The sequence below is a fragment of the Genypterus blacodes genome, unplaced genomic scaffold (genome assembly GCF_046128005.1).
Source record: "Genypterus blacodes isolate CSIRO-AG114 ecotype Tasmania unplaced genomic scaffold, CSIRO-AGI_Gbla_v1 ptg000156l_1, whole genome shotgun sequence".
In the NCBI taxonomy this organism is placed as follows: domain Eukaryota; kingdom Metazoa; phylum Chordata; class Actinopteri; order Ophidiiformes; family Ophidiidae; genus Genypterus; species Genypterus blacodes.
Window position 1 is genome coordinate 2,545,326 of NW_027466957.1, and position 15,993 is coordinate 2,561,318.

Here is a 15,993-nt window from a genome sequence, read left to right on the forward strand (position 1 = left end):
CATCCTCCATCTGGATGACTTGGACCTGGAGAACATGGAAACTCCACACAGAGAGGATCGGTGCTAGGCCCGGAGTTCTAATCCCCATCCTTCCTTCTGTGACAGCTCCATCTGCTGCCCTAAACAACTATTACACAGCTATTGCAAATGGGAAAATAACAAATGGGAAAATATGAAACAGCTATTATCATTATAGGGGTTAATTGCTGCATTTATTCAAAAACTAGTTGAGACCTTTTCATTTTAAAAGAGTTCTCTGACTTTAATCATCTAAAACAAACAAACCAAAAAGCCATTGGTCTCACTTAAGCTTACCGTCATCTCCAGCATGTTTCAACTACAGTATAACCTACTCAGCGCAGCATGCACATTTGTTGATTGACAAAGTGAAATGTGTAGTTAAGAACATGTATGACAGCTATGACTGGTACACGCTGAGGCTGAAGAGGAGGACTGCCTGACTTACAACAACTCAACAAGCACAATGAAGAGGTCCTTCTCCCATTTATCTATGGCATTGTGCTATTTAAGACCTAATTACATCGAGTTACATGTGTGGTCTTATTCAGGTTGTGTTTCACTCTCATGCATGGATTATCAGCAGACTATTATGCTCATGGTAAGTGGGACAATTATCCACTTCTTCTCAACAAGAAGTGGGTAATGGTGAGAGGATAGTTCAAACACTGATACACTTTCCAGTGCATTTGTATTGTCTGAATCGGAAAACTTCATTTAAGTCTCTTAATAGATTATTCCTATCAACCTACTCCTATCAATTACTATTCTGGCTTTGAAGGTTCATCTCAGCCATCCAGGTAAACAACTGCTAGAAGATTTCATTGGGAACGGCCTTATACTGGACATCTGTTCTTTCAACATGCATCACTTGCTGCGGGCCGCGTCTGGGGATAGTGTTATATCTGCCTTAATATGGAACTTTTCTGCCTGGATCAAATACACAGCTAGCTATTAGATGAGTTGATAATGTGGTTCAGATGTAACCTGCCTGCCTGTACTCAAACTCTTATCCAACTTAGTGCTGATCATATCTCCTTATCTTTTCCACAGCCCTTGCAAGCTGTGATGGACATACCTACTGTACATAGAACAAGTGTACACGGGGGCAGTGATTCCCACAGAGCCATCCAGACAGTTGACAAAATGTCATAGCCATGTATTCCCTTTTTTGACATGAAAGGGGAGTGCCTAAACATATGACATCACTAGAAACTTGAAACCATCTTGCCTCTTGCCTCCCTACTCATTGCATTCTCACCACTTTCCCTCACTTCCCCTCTGGTATGTGTGCTCTGTGCTGGTCTTCAGAGAAGGACAGCTTTCATACACTCCGCTCCAAACAAACACCTATTTTATAACATTTACCCTCTGCTTTCGGGAGTCGGCTGTACCGACTGTTGGAGGTAAGTGAATCTACTCCTTTAACTGTGTTGTAACTACTTGACTGCCACGTGGGTTTGCTACTTGAAAAGGTCCACTCAGGAGAGCGACAGCCTGCAGTAGAAGACCACTGCTCTAGGCAACTTTTGCCAGCATGTGTAATGGCTTATAGAAAATGAAGAGTGAAGAGGTGGTGGTGGAACCCACTCCTCTTCCTCTCTGTTTAGATTAGACACTCTTGTCTTTGGTAGCAGGCCTCACAGAAAAATGACCAAATGCAAACATTGCATGTATATTGACAACACAATTGACTTCAGGAGATGTTGTAATGTAATGTTGATGAAAATGTAGAAACATGTGACAAATAATGAAACACATGTAAAGGTTATAGTATTCCATTACTTGTAACTATCCATTTCATTCCTGGAAAGGGTCTCAAACAGACTTTTCCCTTATAGCACACGTTGTACAGCATTTACTCTTCAGTCATTGACTTCAAGTAAATTCTGATGTATTATAGCCATGGTGAACTTATATCTTCAGTTATTTTTCATGTTTTTGAATAAGTCTAAATGAATTAGGAAGGCAAGAGGATTTTTAATGTTAGCAGTGATCAACGTACAATCATAGATTTGGACTTTTTTGTTGTTCGGCACATCTGAAAATGTAAGTCAGTCCTGGCCCAGAATAATGTAGCTATTTACTGTTGTTTCAGTGTTTTTCTTTGCTACACAGTTTTGACTGTGCAAACCAATTTCCTTTCATGGGACAATACAATGTTGTATTGAATTTGATAGTTACACTAGCAGAAGCTCAGCAGTATTTTAGAGTTGTAAATGTGTAATTGATGTCAAATAAGTCTAGAAGCTGATTGGTTAACCAGGATGGGCGTCTCTATCACATCAAGTCAAATATTGAGAGGAAAGCTGGCCAAGAGGGGGGCGGATGAAGGACTGTGTGTGTGTGTGTGTGTGTGTGTGTGTGTGTGTGTGTGTGTGTGTGAGTGAGATAGTGTCTTCATGTGAAACAGTGGTGGCCACATACTACTGCGACGTCAATTACTACCTTGTGATATGCTACAACATAGCATTATGGTATTAGTACCATGACAATTGTGAAAACAAAGCACACACTTTGTTATACTTCAGTACAAAGAAAAACATAAATGAAAATCAAAGGTTAAAGGAACCTTAAATTGGCTACACACACCACTCTCGAAATCAACCAGCTGACACATCTGCCCGATCTAAATAAGAAGAGCTATTATTCCAGGGTTTATCCAAAACATAACTGCTGTCATGAAATATGACTCACCAAAAATGACAAACACAACCACAAGTGGTGACGAGTGAGTGAGTGAGTGTGTGAGTGAGTGAGTGAGTGAGTGAGTGAGTGGTGAGAAAATAAAATCAAACAAAGAGCAGTAGCTGGGTTTTTTTGTTTTACATGTGGTATTCAAACTGAAAAGATAAGCTGCTATGGCAAATGAATTAATATGCAAGGTGTGTCCTTGAGAAGACTACAGTACAAAATGTCAATGTCAGGAAGCAGCTCAGTCATGTTTGTGTTGGGAGGTCAGTCTCAGCTGTTATCAACCTGTCTGTCATTGCTGGGGCCAGCAGGGTTGAGATATCCACAGCTGGAGCTGCTGAGCTTTGGCCCTCGAGCCACCGTTATCTGTGGAGCCACACAACCTTTTCTTCCAACTATATGACTACATTTTGATGTTCTACACATGGATATCAATGAGGCTCCTGACCTTTGATTTTATATTTCTCTTTCTATTTTCATCCATGTGACCTCATTGCACTGTATAGTATAAATACTATAGAAGAAATCAAAAATAAGCCACAGTAAGCCCCATTTGCTCAGCTTATATCATATGTTAGAATATCCCCATTGTTTGGCATGGCTTTAGTATTTTCTGTTAAGGAAGTGTCAATGGTTCTTCTTCAAAATGTATGAGACTACATAGGAATTCATATCCAATGGTGTTTTCTATGCATATTTTACTAAAAATGTCACTCTGCAAGTGACGTGTTTTGCTTATATGTTGCTTATAACAGATTTCTACATAAAATGTCTTCTTCTGTAGATGTTCAAAATAGTTTTTTGTATTTTTTATGTATTATAGTGTGACTGTAAGGCTTTAGTTGGATGACAACTATTATGTACTTCAGTTTACCCCATGGCCACATTTGAATAAGATAGGGTGAGCAACCATAGGGCAGCTATGCAGTCGGTCTCCACATTGTGAATGCACAGTAGCACTGTTTAGTTTACCTTGTCAATTCATGTATTATTTGTATTACTATTCATTAACAGTTGTTGTGGGAATAATGTGTTTCATCTATTTAATGTTATTGAGAGTGATTTGGTCAAACCATACCCTTGGTCTTAGGAAGACCAAGCCACAGACATTCCCATTCTACTGTAAAATGTAATGGCAATATGAGCCGTTTCTGAGTTATGCATGCGGACAGATACAAACACATAGGAACCATGACAAAGCTAAGGTACTTATACTTGCTTCTCATACTTTTTTATACCTCTTTCTTTTTTAGATTTCACGTTTCCCTCTCACAAGTCAGTCTACTTGTCATAAGTATGGAACTGCACAAGCTGTCAAATGGAGCTCAGTGTCATGACACTGCAAAACCTATGGATGAAAGGTGCATTTCCTCTTTTTTCTGGATTGTTTGAATTTAATGACAAATCAAGTTCTGTTTGTGGCATGTATAGCTCTAATAACGCTCTTTTGATTTTATTTTGTAGAATCCCACCAGAAGAAGAAATGTTCCTGCAACACAAGAACGATGCAACAAGGAGTCCACAGTTCACAGATGTGAGTGGAGTGAGAGATGGATGTGCCTTTCTGTCTCTCAGTCAGTGAATCAATGAATATTAAAACTTGCTTGAGATGTTGGAGTCTGCCCCTGCATGGCATAATGATTAAAAAAACACTAAGACTACTAATGAAGCAAAATGGGCCTAATGGCCAAAATAACAGGCAAAATCCCAAACTAATCTTGCACAAAAAAGTTGAATAGAGTAAGTTACATGAGGGAAAACAACTGACAATACAAAACTCCCATACGAAAAATATGAGAAAAATGGTCTCTGAAAATAAGGTAAAATGGGTATGTCACACCTTACTAGCCTTCTTTTGTCAGATGTCTAGGTTGTAGTCTTGAGCTAGAAGAGCCCACAACATTATACCGCTGGCAGGGACTACACATAGACTTCAATGAGCTGCAGATATAGCAACACTGTCAGGGTTTCCTCCTCAGTGGTTGAATAACTGATATTTCTGGGATTTTGTAGAGAAGTATTAGAAGTAGTAGCATCATCTACAAGTAGTACCCCACCAGATCTAGTTGCACTGGTATTGGGAGCATTACATCAGGAGCACTACATGGGAGAGGATCGGCACAAACAAGACGTGTTTCACTAGTGGACACAAATGGTTTGAAACATATTTCATCTATAATAACCTGCCATTCCAAGGAAACGTTGGAGTTGTATACTGTATATACATCAAGGGGGTGTCAGAAGTGTAGAAGAGCACCAATGCTTCATCATGGCTGTGAACTTCTTGTTTTGTGTCTTTGCCAGTTTGAAGGTAAAACCTCCTTTGGGATGTCCGTCTTTAATCTGAGCAATGCTATTATGGGGAGCGGCATTTTGGGTCTGTCCTACGCCATGTCAAACACCGGCATTGTTCTTTTCCTGTGAGTATCATTACCCACATAATTGTATGGATTGTATGTATGGATCATGCACACATGCACATGCACCCAAACATGCATGTGAGCACACACATACAGAAACACACAAATGTACACAAACATACACACTCATGCAAACATACACGTGTGCATTCACACATACATTTGTCTGCTGCACCTCAGTAGGCTCCTGAAGGAAAACTTGCCTAACAGGGTAATTCACAGTCATGAAGATCAACAACAGACAACATTTGCTATGAATATGAATTAATCAACTCAATTAGATCAATCTCATTAAAGAAGCAGTGAACACTCATGACACATTCGCCTGTAGTTCTCTTCTCTAAAGAAATATTCAAAGACAACAACATATTGATAAATCATCATTTCTAAATGAGATAGCAGACAAACAAAGAACAGTCGAGGATTGATTTTGAGTGGATTATAAATGGCAGATTAAAAGATGAATGAGGGATGGTGAAATATGGCAGGGTGGTGAAATTAAACTATCAGGAGAATAGTTTGCTATGCTACTATAAACCTTTTAAACCGCCTGAAATTTCATATACCAATTTAAAGTGGAAATGACACAAGACTTGCTGCTTAGAAGCTGCTTTACTGGAGAGGTGTCTTCAAATGACTCAGGATGTGTCCAGCTGTTGCTCAGGTGATCACAGCTAGGTGGATAGTATTGTCACTGTTCGAGAAGGGGACATCAGCGGATCTCTTCAGGTGATCTGGCATGTTCTGCCAGAGTTGCCTTAACAGTAGAGTTTTTCTTTCTGTGGAAACTGCTTAGAAATGGTTTCTTGAAGCAGTAAATTGGTTGTAAGATGCTTGAATGAATCTTAATCTTCAACTAGAGGCAATTATGCTCTGAGTGCAGTTGAGTAACTTCTTAACTTGAGCACATTAGTGATGGGTTTCAAAATGGGATTGGGATTCAAAGAGCCAGCTCTTGTAGCCTTTGAAGTGAACGACAGGAGCCAGCTCCCAATCAGGAGCCGTTTCCTTTTTTTTTCTGGTAAAGCCGCACGTGATTGGTCAAGATGTGAGGGAGGGGCGGTGTGAAGCGCACCCCCCTAGGGTGGGCCAGATGGGGCCACTGAAAGTCTTGGTGTGGCCAACAAAAACCTAAAACTTCCTACGGTGGCTGTCCATGATTTTCACCGGCAAGTGCGCGAGAGAGGGGGGGGAGCCATTTGAAATTACATGCCATTACAGCTTCTTACCTTCCGCAGTGGGCCTCATCAACAAGGCCAATTGTTCTGATTGTATGTTCTTCCATTGACCATACAATCATATGGTCGGATGGCCGGTGCAGGCGCACTCTGTGGTGCACTCGGCGGCACACTCGGCAGATGAACAAAATGGATAAGTGATGGTGATGAGAGGTTGACTATACAACCCGACTGTAGTCAATAGCTCATAACTGTATGTTCATTGTCATGTCAAATGCTTTCTTCAATAAAAATTATAAAGAATGTAGAAGTTGTTCCTGGGCCTTGCTTTCACACACACACCCATAAAGAGGAAAAACTCCTGTTACCGTGCAGACAGCGACAAAATTCCCCTATAACGGAAAAAAACCTCAGGCCGAACTGGGTTCTAGGTGGGCGGCCATCTAAACTGTAGGGTTTAGAGAGAAAGAGAGGGAGAAAGTGTTGTGATACTGGCCAGAGAGTGAACACTCGAAGGACTCAAAGCTGTGTATTGAGAAAATGTAAATCTATAGTTAGTAAACTAATATTGTAGTAATTTCCATCTCTCCTGGAAGCGGCGGCCCTTATGATCAACCTTCCTCTCTTCATCTACCCTCACTATGGCAGAAATTACCTTTAAGATTAAGATTTAAGATACTTTATTCTAGTCATTTTGCATGTAATTCACAGCAATTACACACAATTGAAAATTTGTCTTGCACCCCCTACATATCACACACACAAACACATGCACTACAGAGGGGGTGCAGGGCAGCCATTCTTCGGCGCCCGTGGAGCAGTTGGGGGTTCGGTGTCTTGCTCAGGGGCACCTCGGCAGTGCCCTGGAGGCAAACTAGCAACTCACCAGCTAGCAGTCCACTTACTTGGTCCATACGGGATTCGAAGCGGCGACCCTCCGGTTCCCAAGCTGAATCCCTATGGACTGAGCTACTGCCGCCCCCCCACTACCTGGAAGGTGTCCCAGCATTACATTTCAAAGTTCCAAGTTTTCATTTTATTTGTCATGTGCTGTCGTACAAGAATGAATGAAACAGTGAAATACTTTTTCTTCTAGTTCTCCGACAAGCTTTGGTGAAGGGACATGCTGTTTTCTATTCTTAATCTTGTGCACACACATCTATTTACAGTTTCTACTGTAAATAGTGCACTGGAAAAAGGGGCTCATGAGCCTGTAAGTGTAAAGTGCAGAGAGAGAGCATTGTGCGTTTTGTAGTAGTTATGTAATGTTGTGTGGCTGTTTAGGAGTCTTATGGCTTTCGAATAAAAACTCCTCCTGAGTCTCTCAGTCCATGTTTTGTGGCTGCAAAGGCGCTTCCCTGACCTCAGCAGTCTGAAAAATTTGTGAGTAGGGTCTTGGTGGGGGTATGGTGTGGGTTGCCCTCTGGGTGGTTGATGTCATGCATGTCTGGTTGCATGGGTGCCGGCGGCTAGGGATGTTGGTGCTGGCAAATCCTCCTGAGATGGCTGGGGAGGGGATGTATATGGCAGTGGTATCGGCCATGTGAGCGCCAGCCTGTGACTGGTTGTGTACTGAGCAGCCATAGGGCAGGAAATATCCCCAAACCATACTGATAAATGTGTGCAAGATGATCTACTTATTACTTCACCTGTCACTACTGTCTGTGTTCTATAGGATCTTGTTGACGTGTATCGCTTGTCTGTCCTGTTACTCCGTCCATCTCCTCCTGTGCAGTGCTGGTATTGTGGGTAAGTTGTCAAAAGTCACCCAGCAATGCTCATTAGTGATGCAATGCTAATGCTGCTGTTACGCTCTTTGTTCTTCACCTCAGGAATACGTGCCTATGAGCAGCTGGGCCTGCGTGCATTTGGTTATCCAGGAAAGATACTTGCTGCTGTCGTCATAACTTTGCATAACATTGGTGGTAAGAAACTCATGTGAACATTTCTCTATTGCAGTGGTAAACGCAGTGGTCCGCCGCCAATATAAAACAACAACCAAGCCAAAGAGTTGCGGTAAAAATGAACAGACAAACCTGATAACAGAGGATACAAATACATGGAGCAATAGTGTTATCTGGAGCGAGACGAAGAAGTATTGCCTCATTCCTATACCTGAGGCGTTGCTTATTCAAATAGCTCCACTTCTGATCCCGGGACGTGCCCCCCCTTCACTAACTGTCTGAGCTGCAGTCTTGACATGTCTCTCACACAGCTCTTATTGTATTTTCATTCTTATGCTCTCCATATGTGTTTATCTTCTCTGCAGCCATGTCCAGCTACCTGTTCATTGTGAAATATGAGTTACCACTGGTAATTCAAGCCTTTCTTGGCCATAGGATAAGTTCTGAGTAAGTATTCACCAGCTTTGAGATCTGGAGATCTCTGAGTTCACCATTTCTCCTGTTTCTGGTTGCCTTAGCAATAGTAAGTCCAGACGTGAAACACTGATAGACACTATAAGTTTGATCATCATAGAAGGCATTTAAGGGTAAATGGAAGACATAGATGGGAACTGACACCCCAAGTTTGTTTTGCTTCTCCTTAGTGTAAATGTCACAGCTGGCAGTGTGAGCAGTGGTAACTTGAACTGGTTAGTTTGTGTATTTCAGTGTAAAGTCTACCAAGCAAAATGGAGAAAAAAAATCAAGAGATCAGATTTAGCCTCTATCCGACTGGAACCATCTGACAGAAAAAGGTCTTAACTCTTGAATAAATTTTATGTGACTACAATTACTACATTGTTTTCCTCATTTGCATGTTAGGTAATTACATACAAATGAGGGAAACAATGTAGTAATTGCTCTTTCGGGGTGAACACTAAAAAGGCCAGTAACAGCTATTTATGAATAAGGAAAAACATTCAATATACCGATGTGCTTTATGAATTACCCCCCTGAATTCATTTATCTCTCCTGCTACCACATGACAGAACTTATTTACAAACAGTGCTGACTATTTTGCTTTGGTTGTTGCTTCACATAATGTACTTCAGCTTTGGGTTCCAAACCCACTCATTGAAAGACAATTCTTTCCACCATTTGTCTGTATGTGTGTATACGTGTGCATGTGTGTCTAGGGATTGGTTCATGAATGGAAATTACCTCATCGTCATTGTCACTGTGTCCATCATCTTCCCATTGACCTTGATGAAACATCTTGGTAAGTCACTGACTTCAATTAACAGCTGTCTATACTAAATTAGAAATGGCATTGAAAAAATAAATCTGTCTCTTAATTGCTGTTTACAATAATTATGCAGCATTTCAGGCCGTCATTGAATAAATGCTTGTTTACTCTTGCTTTTTGTTTGCCTCCTGGGGGCAAGGACACGATTCCTATGCATTTACCAGGAACTATGAATGATTAAGGAAAGTGTTTGATAAAGACTTCGAAAGCACTTTTCGAATTTTAGACTTTTCACAATTTAGCAACATTTCAGGGAACATAGGCTAACATCTATATGGGTTTAAAGTCTTATCTCTGACTTGGCCATTCCATAACACACACCTACAGTATAACCTTACCTTCTCTGGTAAAATGTGAAACAACTTTGACTTCGCTGTTCCCTTAATGACTGTAAGTTGTCCAGGTCTTGAGTATATAAAGGGAACACGGCAATATACTAAAACATCAAAGTATACAGAATTGCTAAATCAGCACTTAACCAACTGTCATTGAGTGTTTTGTTTGTTTGCATTCTGCAGGATATCTTGGTTACACCAGTGGCTTTTCTCTCACCTGCATGGTGTTCTTCCTGTCTGCAGTGAGTCTGTGCTTCTATCACCATATTTATTCACACACTATACCATACGTTTATGTGTCGGCAAAAATGCAAGCAAGATGTGTTCCTGTACAGCTTTTATAGAATTATACAGTTACAGTACATGAACAGTTGTTTAATTGGCGGGTGAGGAGTCCACCGTGTAAGGGAATCCAGGTGATTATCATTTTTATATGATTGAGTAAATTGATTTACATGCTATACACAATCTAGGTTTAGAACTCTGAGTTGAAGTCCATTTATTTTAATAATTAATATTTTAAAATTTTAATATTGTAATGAATATACATGGTGTTTACATAGTCTTTGGAAAAAGCCTTCACCAGACTGACAAAGTTTAGAAGTTTAGTATTTAGTCCATCCATTAGTGCAGTCACATCAATAGCAAATGCAGGATCGACCATCAAGTCATCATCTGAGAGCTCTAGGATGTCCTTGAACACCAACACATAAATGTACATACATTTAAAAAATAGCAGTCGCCTTCAAAATAAATATCATGGGAAGTTGCATGATGTACACCTATTTGCGTTTGATTCCTTATTTACCATTGACCTCATGCGGGCCGGTCAGGGACAGCCAAGGGGCTAGATGAAATCTGCAGGCCACACATTGCTCTCAGGACTGGTGCTAATGCATGTTTAGCGATAACTAAAAAAGGACATGGAGAGTTCTCACGCGGTGGAATGCATCTGGCCACAGGAGGACCCAGCTAGCCCTCCACCGAAAGGTAATGCATGTTTTGAAGATTAGAAAACCAATATTTCTCTGTTTCTTTTGCTCTAACTGACCATCATAACTAACACATAACATGTGTGTCTGTATCTGTCAGATTTTGTGTCAATTCAGTGAGCCTCAAAGCCCAGGATTGGAGGGAAAATGTTCAATCAACAAAGGTTCATGTGTACACACACATATATACAGAAAATACAGAGAGTAATGGGTTATGATAGATAATGGGTGTGTGTATTGTACTGTACATGATTTTATTTCTTTACATTTATGTTATGAAAATTAAAATAATTTGTTTTTTGGTTCACAAAACAGCTATGGTTGTGTTTTTAGTTTGTGTGTCAAGTCAAGTCAATATTATTTGTATAGCCCAATATCATATATAATGTCTCAAAGGGCTTTACAAACCCATAATATCAGGAAATTCCCCAAAGCTGTGCCACTGTGTCGAATAGGAATTTGGGGTGGCTCTTATTATCATTAATCAATTTTGAGTAATATGCAATTCGAGCAGAGTGCTTGTTTGTAACTTATTAAACCATCAGACCAGGCAAGTCGAAAAACTTGAACCAGGGTCCAACTTGCAAGGCCTTTGCTTTAAGGGAGTAAAAATGTATGTGTTCCTGTGTGATTGTTCGCACCTGTTCCCCATTGTGTCTAGTCTGTGTGTGTCTAGTCTGTGTATATGTAGTCTGCGTCTCTCTCCTCTTGTCGATTCGTACTGGTTTCCTGGTTGTTTTCCTGCTTTTGCTCTTGCATTTACTTTGTGGTCCTTGTTGTTGTTGTTGTTGTTGTTGTGTTTAGTGTTACTCGATGTTTACTTAAGTCTGGTTTTTGCTCTAGTGCTCTGTTGAGCTGCTGTTGTGGACCTGGACTACCTGAACCTACTTTGCCTGCCATATTTGTCTTTTTCCCTGTAGATATATGCTTGAATTTGAATAACTCCACTTGTTGTACCAGTTGCAAGTATGCTTGTATTTTGAGTTTCCCTTTTTCTTTGTTCAGTGATTTCAGTGATGAAATATCCTTTTCTGTTTACCCCTGTGTCGTCCTCCACTTGAGTCCTCCTCCTTCCTAGCACATGATCTGGCTCATTGTTCTTGTGACAACCATGTCCAACATGTAGTTGCACCAGTTATTGTAGACGTGTATATATAGTATATTCTCTGTATATAATGAGAACACCTTTAAAATGCAAGGTGTAAATGGCTCCTCTGTTACATCCACCAGGTCATCTACAAGAAATTCAACACTGTTTGCCCCTTGGAAGCATTTGGCAACTACTCTGTGAATTTGGTGGATCCAGAGGATACATGCAATGCCAAGCTATTCACCATCAACCAAGAGGTGAGAGAGTTCTTTGTTGAATTACATGCAATAGTTGTTATACATACCATTGGAAGTGTTAAGAGCATGAATCATTCTCATGTGTAAAATATTCTTTGTTACATGGTTTTTCTAGACAGCATATACAATCCCTATCCTGGCATTTGCTTTTGTGTGTCACCCTGAAGTGCTTCCCATCTACACTGAACTGCACAAGTAAGATTACTGTGAGAGAGCTCCGCAGCTATATGTGTCTCTCATGTTCAGTATTGTAAAATAATAGTGTGTTATTTTGTTCCCCTAAAGTCCCACCAAGAAGAGAATGCAGAATATTGGCAACGTTTCCATCCTCAGCATGTTCATCATGTACTTCTTGACGGCCATATTTGGTTATCTCACCTTCTATGGTAACTATGGTATCTTTTTGTAGCATCAGACTCTCTAAAGCATACAACAGATATTACAAGTTGAAACAGCTTTATATAAATTGGAAGTGTTTGTGATGTTGAGGCTCCATATCTTCTTTTAATGCTCAATTTCAATCTGATCTATTTTCTTGACGGTTTGCATTCCTACAGATGGCACCAGGGGGAACACATGTCTGCACCAAAACTCCATACATGCTTAAATTCAACTAAACACGTGGTCCACATTGCCTCCCCATTTCTTGCAGATGGTTTTGCTCTTTCGTGTTGAATGTATAAGACACTTAGACAATCTTTTCCAAGGAGTGTTTGGATTTCTTTTTTATGTTTGGAACTGACTTTACTGACGGTGTGAGCGTGACATAACACACAACTCACAACTGTGTAAATATGCTTGGAGACGCCACTCGTATTTCTTCAACCAAAACAATATTGTCATAATGATAAGAATCTGGTAACAGAGTTTGGTAACAGTTGCTTTTGTGTGTGTGTGTGTGTGTGTGTGTGTGTGTGTGTGTGTGTGCTCACAGAGAACACTGAAGCTGAACTTCTGCATACCTACAATAAGATGGATCCTCTTGACACGCTGATCCTGTGTGTCCGGCTTGCCGTACTCGTGGCTGTCACACTCACAGTTCCGGTTGTCTTGTTTCCAGTAAGAACATCTTCCTCCAAACATCCAACACGTTATAAAAGATCAGCATATTTTCTGACTCTATGTGGTTCATTTAAAAGAGGTTTTGCTTCAGAGTTTTAATATAAGTAATCAGGTATAAGTAATCATTTAGGAAATACATTTTGCTACAATAGATGCCTCTTCTGAATCAAAATCCATAATTGATTACAAAAATATGTCCAAACTGTCTTACTGCTCTAAAGTTATTAGCCCCTGTGATTTCATTGGGTAGTTCTCTGCTTTGTCAAATGTTTTAATAGAAGTTTTTCATTCATTTATTTATTCAAATACTTCACATGCATTTACAAATATTAATGTGCAGCTACAACCTGCCAACTATTTGTTGTTTTCTAGGTAATGTATTTGGAAGTTAATAGAAAGACCATATCATAAAAAATGGTGTAATAGATTATATAACCATGAGGATTTGATCTGAAATCACAGCATTATGAGTTCATGTCTGTCTCTCCGTCAGATTCGCCGTGCTCTTCAGCACCTGTTGTTTCCAGAGAAACCCTTCAACTGGGCACGTCACATCATCATCGCCCTGTGTTTGCTTACTGCTGTCAACCTACTGGTCATCCTTGTTCCCAATATTCGAGACATCTTTGGAATCATTGGTGAGACATCACATGAACCAGGTTTCACTTGAGGAAATGCAACACTACAAATTACAGTAAAGGTGCAAATCAGCAATAAGAAGTGAATTTGTCTAAAGATACTGTACATTGAAGGAATTTCAACAATCTTCTTAATGCTCAGGAGCAACCACAGCTCCTAGTTTGATCTTCATCCTTCCTGGACTATTCTACATCCGCATCATCCCCACTGACCTGGAACCCATGAATACCAGACCAAAGATCCAGGTGGGTTCAAGTCTCTTGTGTTGAATATTTTTATTGAAGCAAGCATTTGACATGACATGACATCAAGTCTCTAATCAAATTATGTATTTCTCTATGTACTACTTATTCTATATGTATAGAAGTCAACAATTTTGAATGAAATTATAAATTCAGTCATAAGTAACCCAATGATACCCTTATTGCTGACAGTGTCATTGTTGGCACTGATCAAGGCAGATACACTTTATGGCCAAATGTATGTGGACATTGACTTTCGGTGTTTCAGCCACACCTTTTGATAACACGTGCAAACAATCAAGCACATAGCCATGCAATCTCCAGGTCGTACTAAAGAACTCAGTGATTTTAAACATGGCCCTGTCTGAAGATGCCACCACTAACACAAGTCAATTTGTGAAATTTCCAGTCTGCCCTGTCAATTGTAAGTAAATGGTACACACACTCATCAACTGATGGCAGTATATAAAATCAATCATTGATTGATTGATTTTAAAAGCTGATTTCATCTTCATCCATTTATATGGGATTGGGCCACAGTGGCAGCAGACTATGCAGGGCATTCCAGACATCCTTTTCTAGGGTCTCCACACAGTAAGATGTGCCCGGAAAGTGGTAGGAGGAGGTGCTACAGAGCCATATGGTTCACAGAGCACTCTCTGTATACATTCCTATCATGAAGTAATGAGGATATCTTCAAATTGTACAAAAATTATATATTCAAAATATTCAAAAAAAAAAGCTACATTCTGTACCTTTCAGGTGCTAGAAATGATTGGGCCAACTGTCGTGACTCCATTTGTATGTCTTCTTCTTGGATTTTCAGGCTGCGTGTTTCACAATGCTGGGGTTCGTATTCATGATCATGAGCCTGACGTTCATTGGACTCGACTGGATGAGTGGGGAAAATCGAAGCATCGGTGGCCATTAAAGTGCATTCCCTATGACCACCAACATAAACAAACCAACACAGCGCTTCCTCCTCTTGTCCTCGGTGGCAACTAAGCTTCCACTTATTGTTGGAAGCCTTGGAAATCATCCAGGGAGCTTTGCTGGGACTCTTATCATGCCAGTTTTGGATTAATAAAGAAAGCGTGGCAAAGGAGTCAAGTTGTGTCATCATACACCTCCTAGGGTGACCAATCTATCATTGAAGCGCTAAAAGAATTATCGATAACATAAGTAAATCTGGGAAGATGAGAAAGTGTTTCATGCTGTGATAAGGAAGTTACTGGATTTACCAGGTTAGAGATTCTATTTTAACATCGTAGTGGTAATCAGAGTGGTAATCTCATGATCCTGTCTGCAAAAATATTCCTTAACAATTAGTGAGGGGAATGCCCCTTAAGGGTCTTTTAATTGCAGGCATTTGGCAAATTGAACATTAAAATATGCTTCCAGGCCATGGTTGCCAATATTGTGGTGTCCCTTTGGTCGATACAGGTTGTTCTGCACAACTGGTGGATATTGTTTAATAAAACATATTTTAATGTAAAAACACTATACATGATTGCAAGTTTGTTGTGTGTATTGTAATTGTACTGTATATACACTGATAGAAGCAAGAAACAACACACTTTCTTACTTTCAGACTCCAGGTGTTTTTAGGACTCGCTCCCTTTAAGGGGCGTGGTGTTACCATGGCGGCGGGCGCCGTTTTGGTGTTAAAGGTAATGTTTGGGTTTGTAGCTGGAGTTTGAATGGTTGAATAAACGGCCACAGAGGTGTGCAGCCAAACAGAGAAATGTACTCGTCTTGTTGATCTCCACGACTCCTACATTATATGTGTAGGCTCAGAATATTATAAATATTTAACCAAGATTACCTGATGCGTCTTCAGAGGAGACTATTTGTGACTATTTGGGTGTTTGCCTCCA

The 15,993-nt window shown here is 40.2% G+C and overlaps 1 protein-coding gene across 1 annotated transcript; it reads left to right on the top strand.

Annotated features, from left to right (window-relative positions):
- The first annotated feature begins 1,240 nt into the window (after positions 1 to 1,240).
- Positions 1,241 to 15,861, top strand: LOC143012830 (sodium-coupled neutral amino acid transporter 3-like). Its single transcript, XM_076166154.1, has 16 exons — positions 1,241 to 1,424; positions 3,966 to 4,073; positions 4,177 to 4,246; positions 5,017 to 5,132; positions 7,986 to 8,059; positions 8,143 to 8,235; positions 8,580 to 8,661; positions 9,390 to 9,472; positions 10,018 to 10,076; positions 12,057 to 12,173; positions 12,289 to 12,368; positions 12,459 to 12,559; positions 13,108 to 13,232; positions 13,729 to 13,873; positions 14,016 to 14,119; positions 14,943 to 15,861. The coding sequence occupies exons 2-16, from the start codon at positions 4,009 to 4,011 to the stop codon at positions 15,045 to 15,047; spliced, it is 1,419 nt and encodes a 472-aa protein (XP_076022269.1). The 5' UTR covers positions 1,241 to 1,424; positions 3,966 to 4,008; the 3' UTR covers positions 15,048 to 15,861.
- Positions 15,862 to 15,993: the final 132 nt, after the last annotated feature.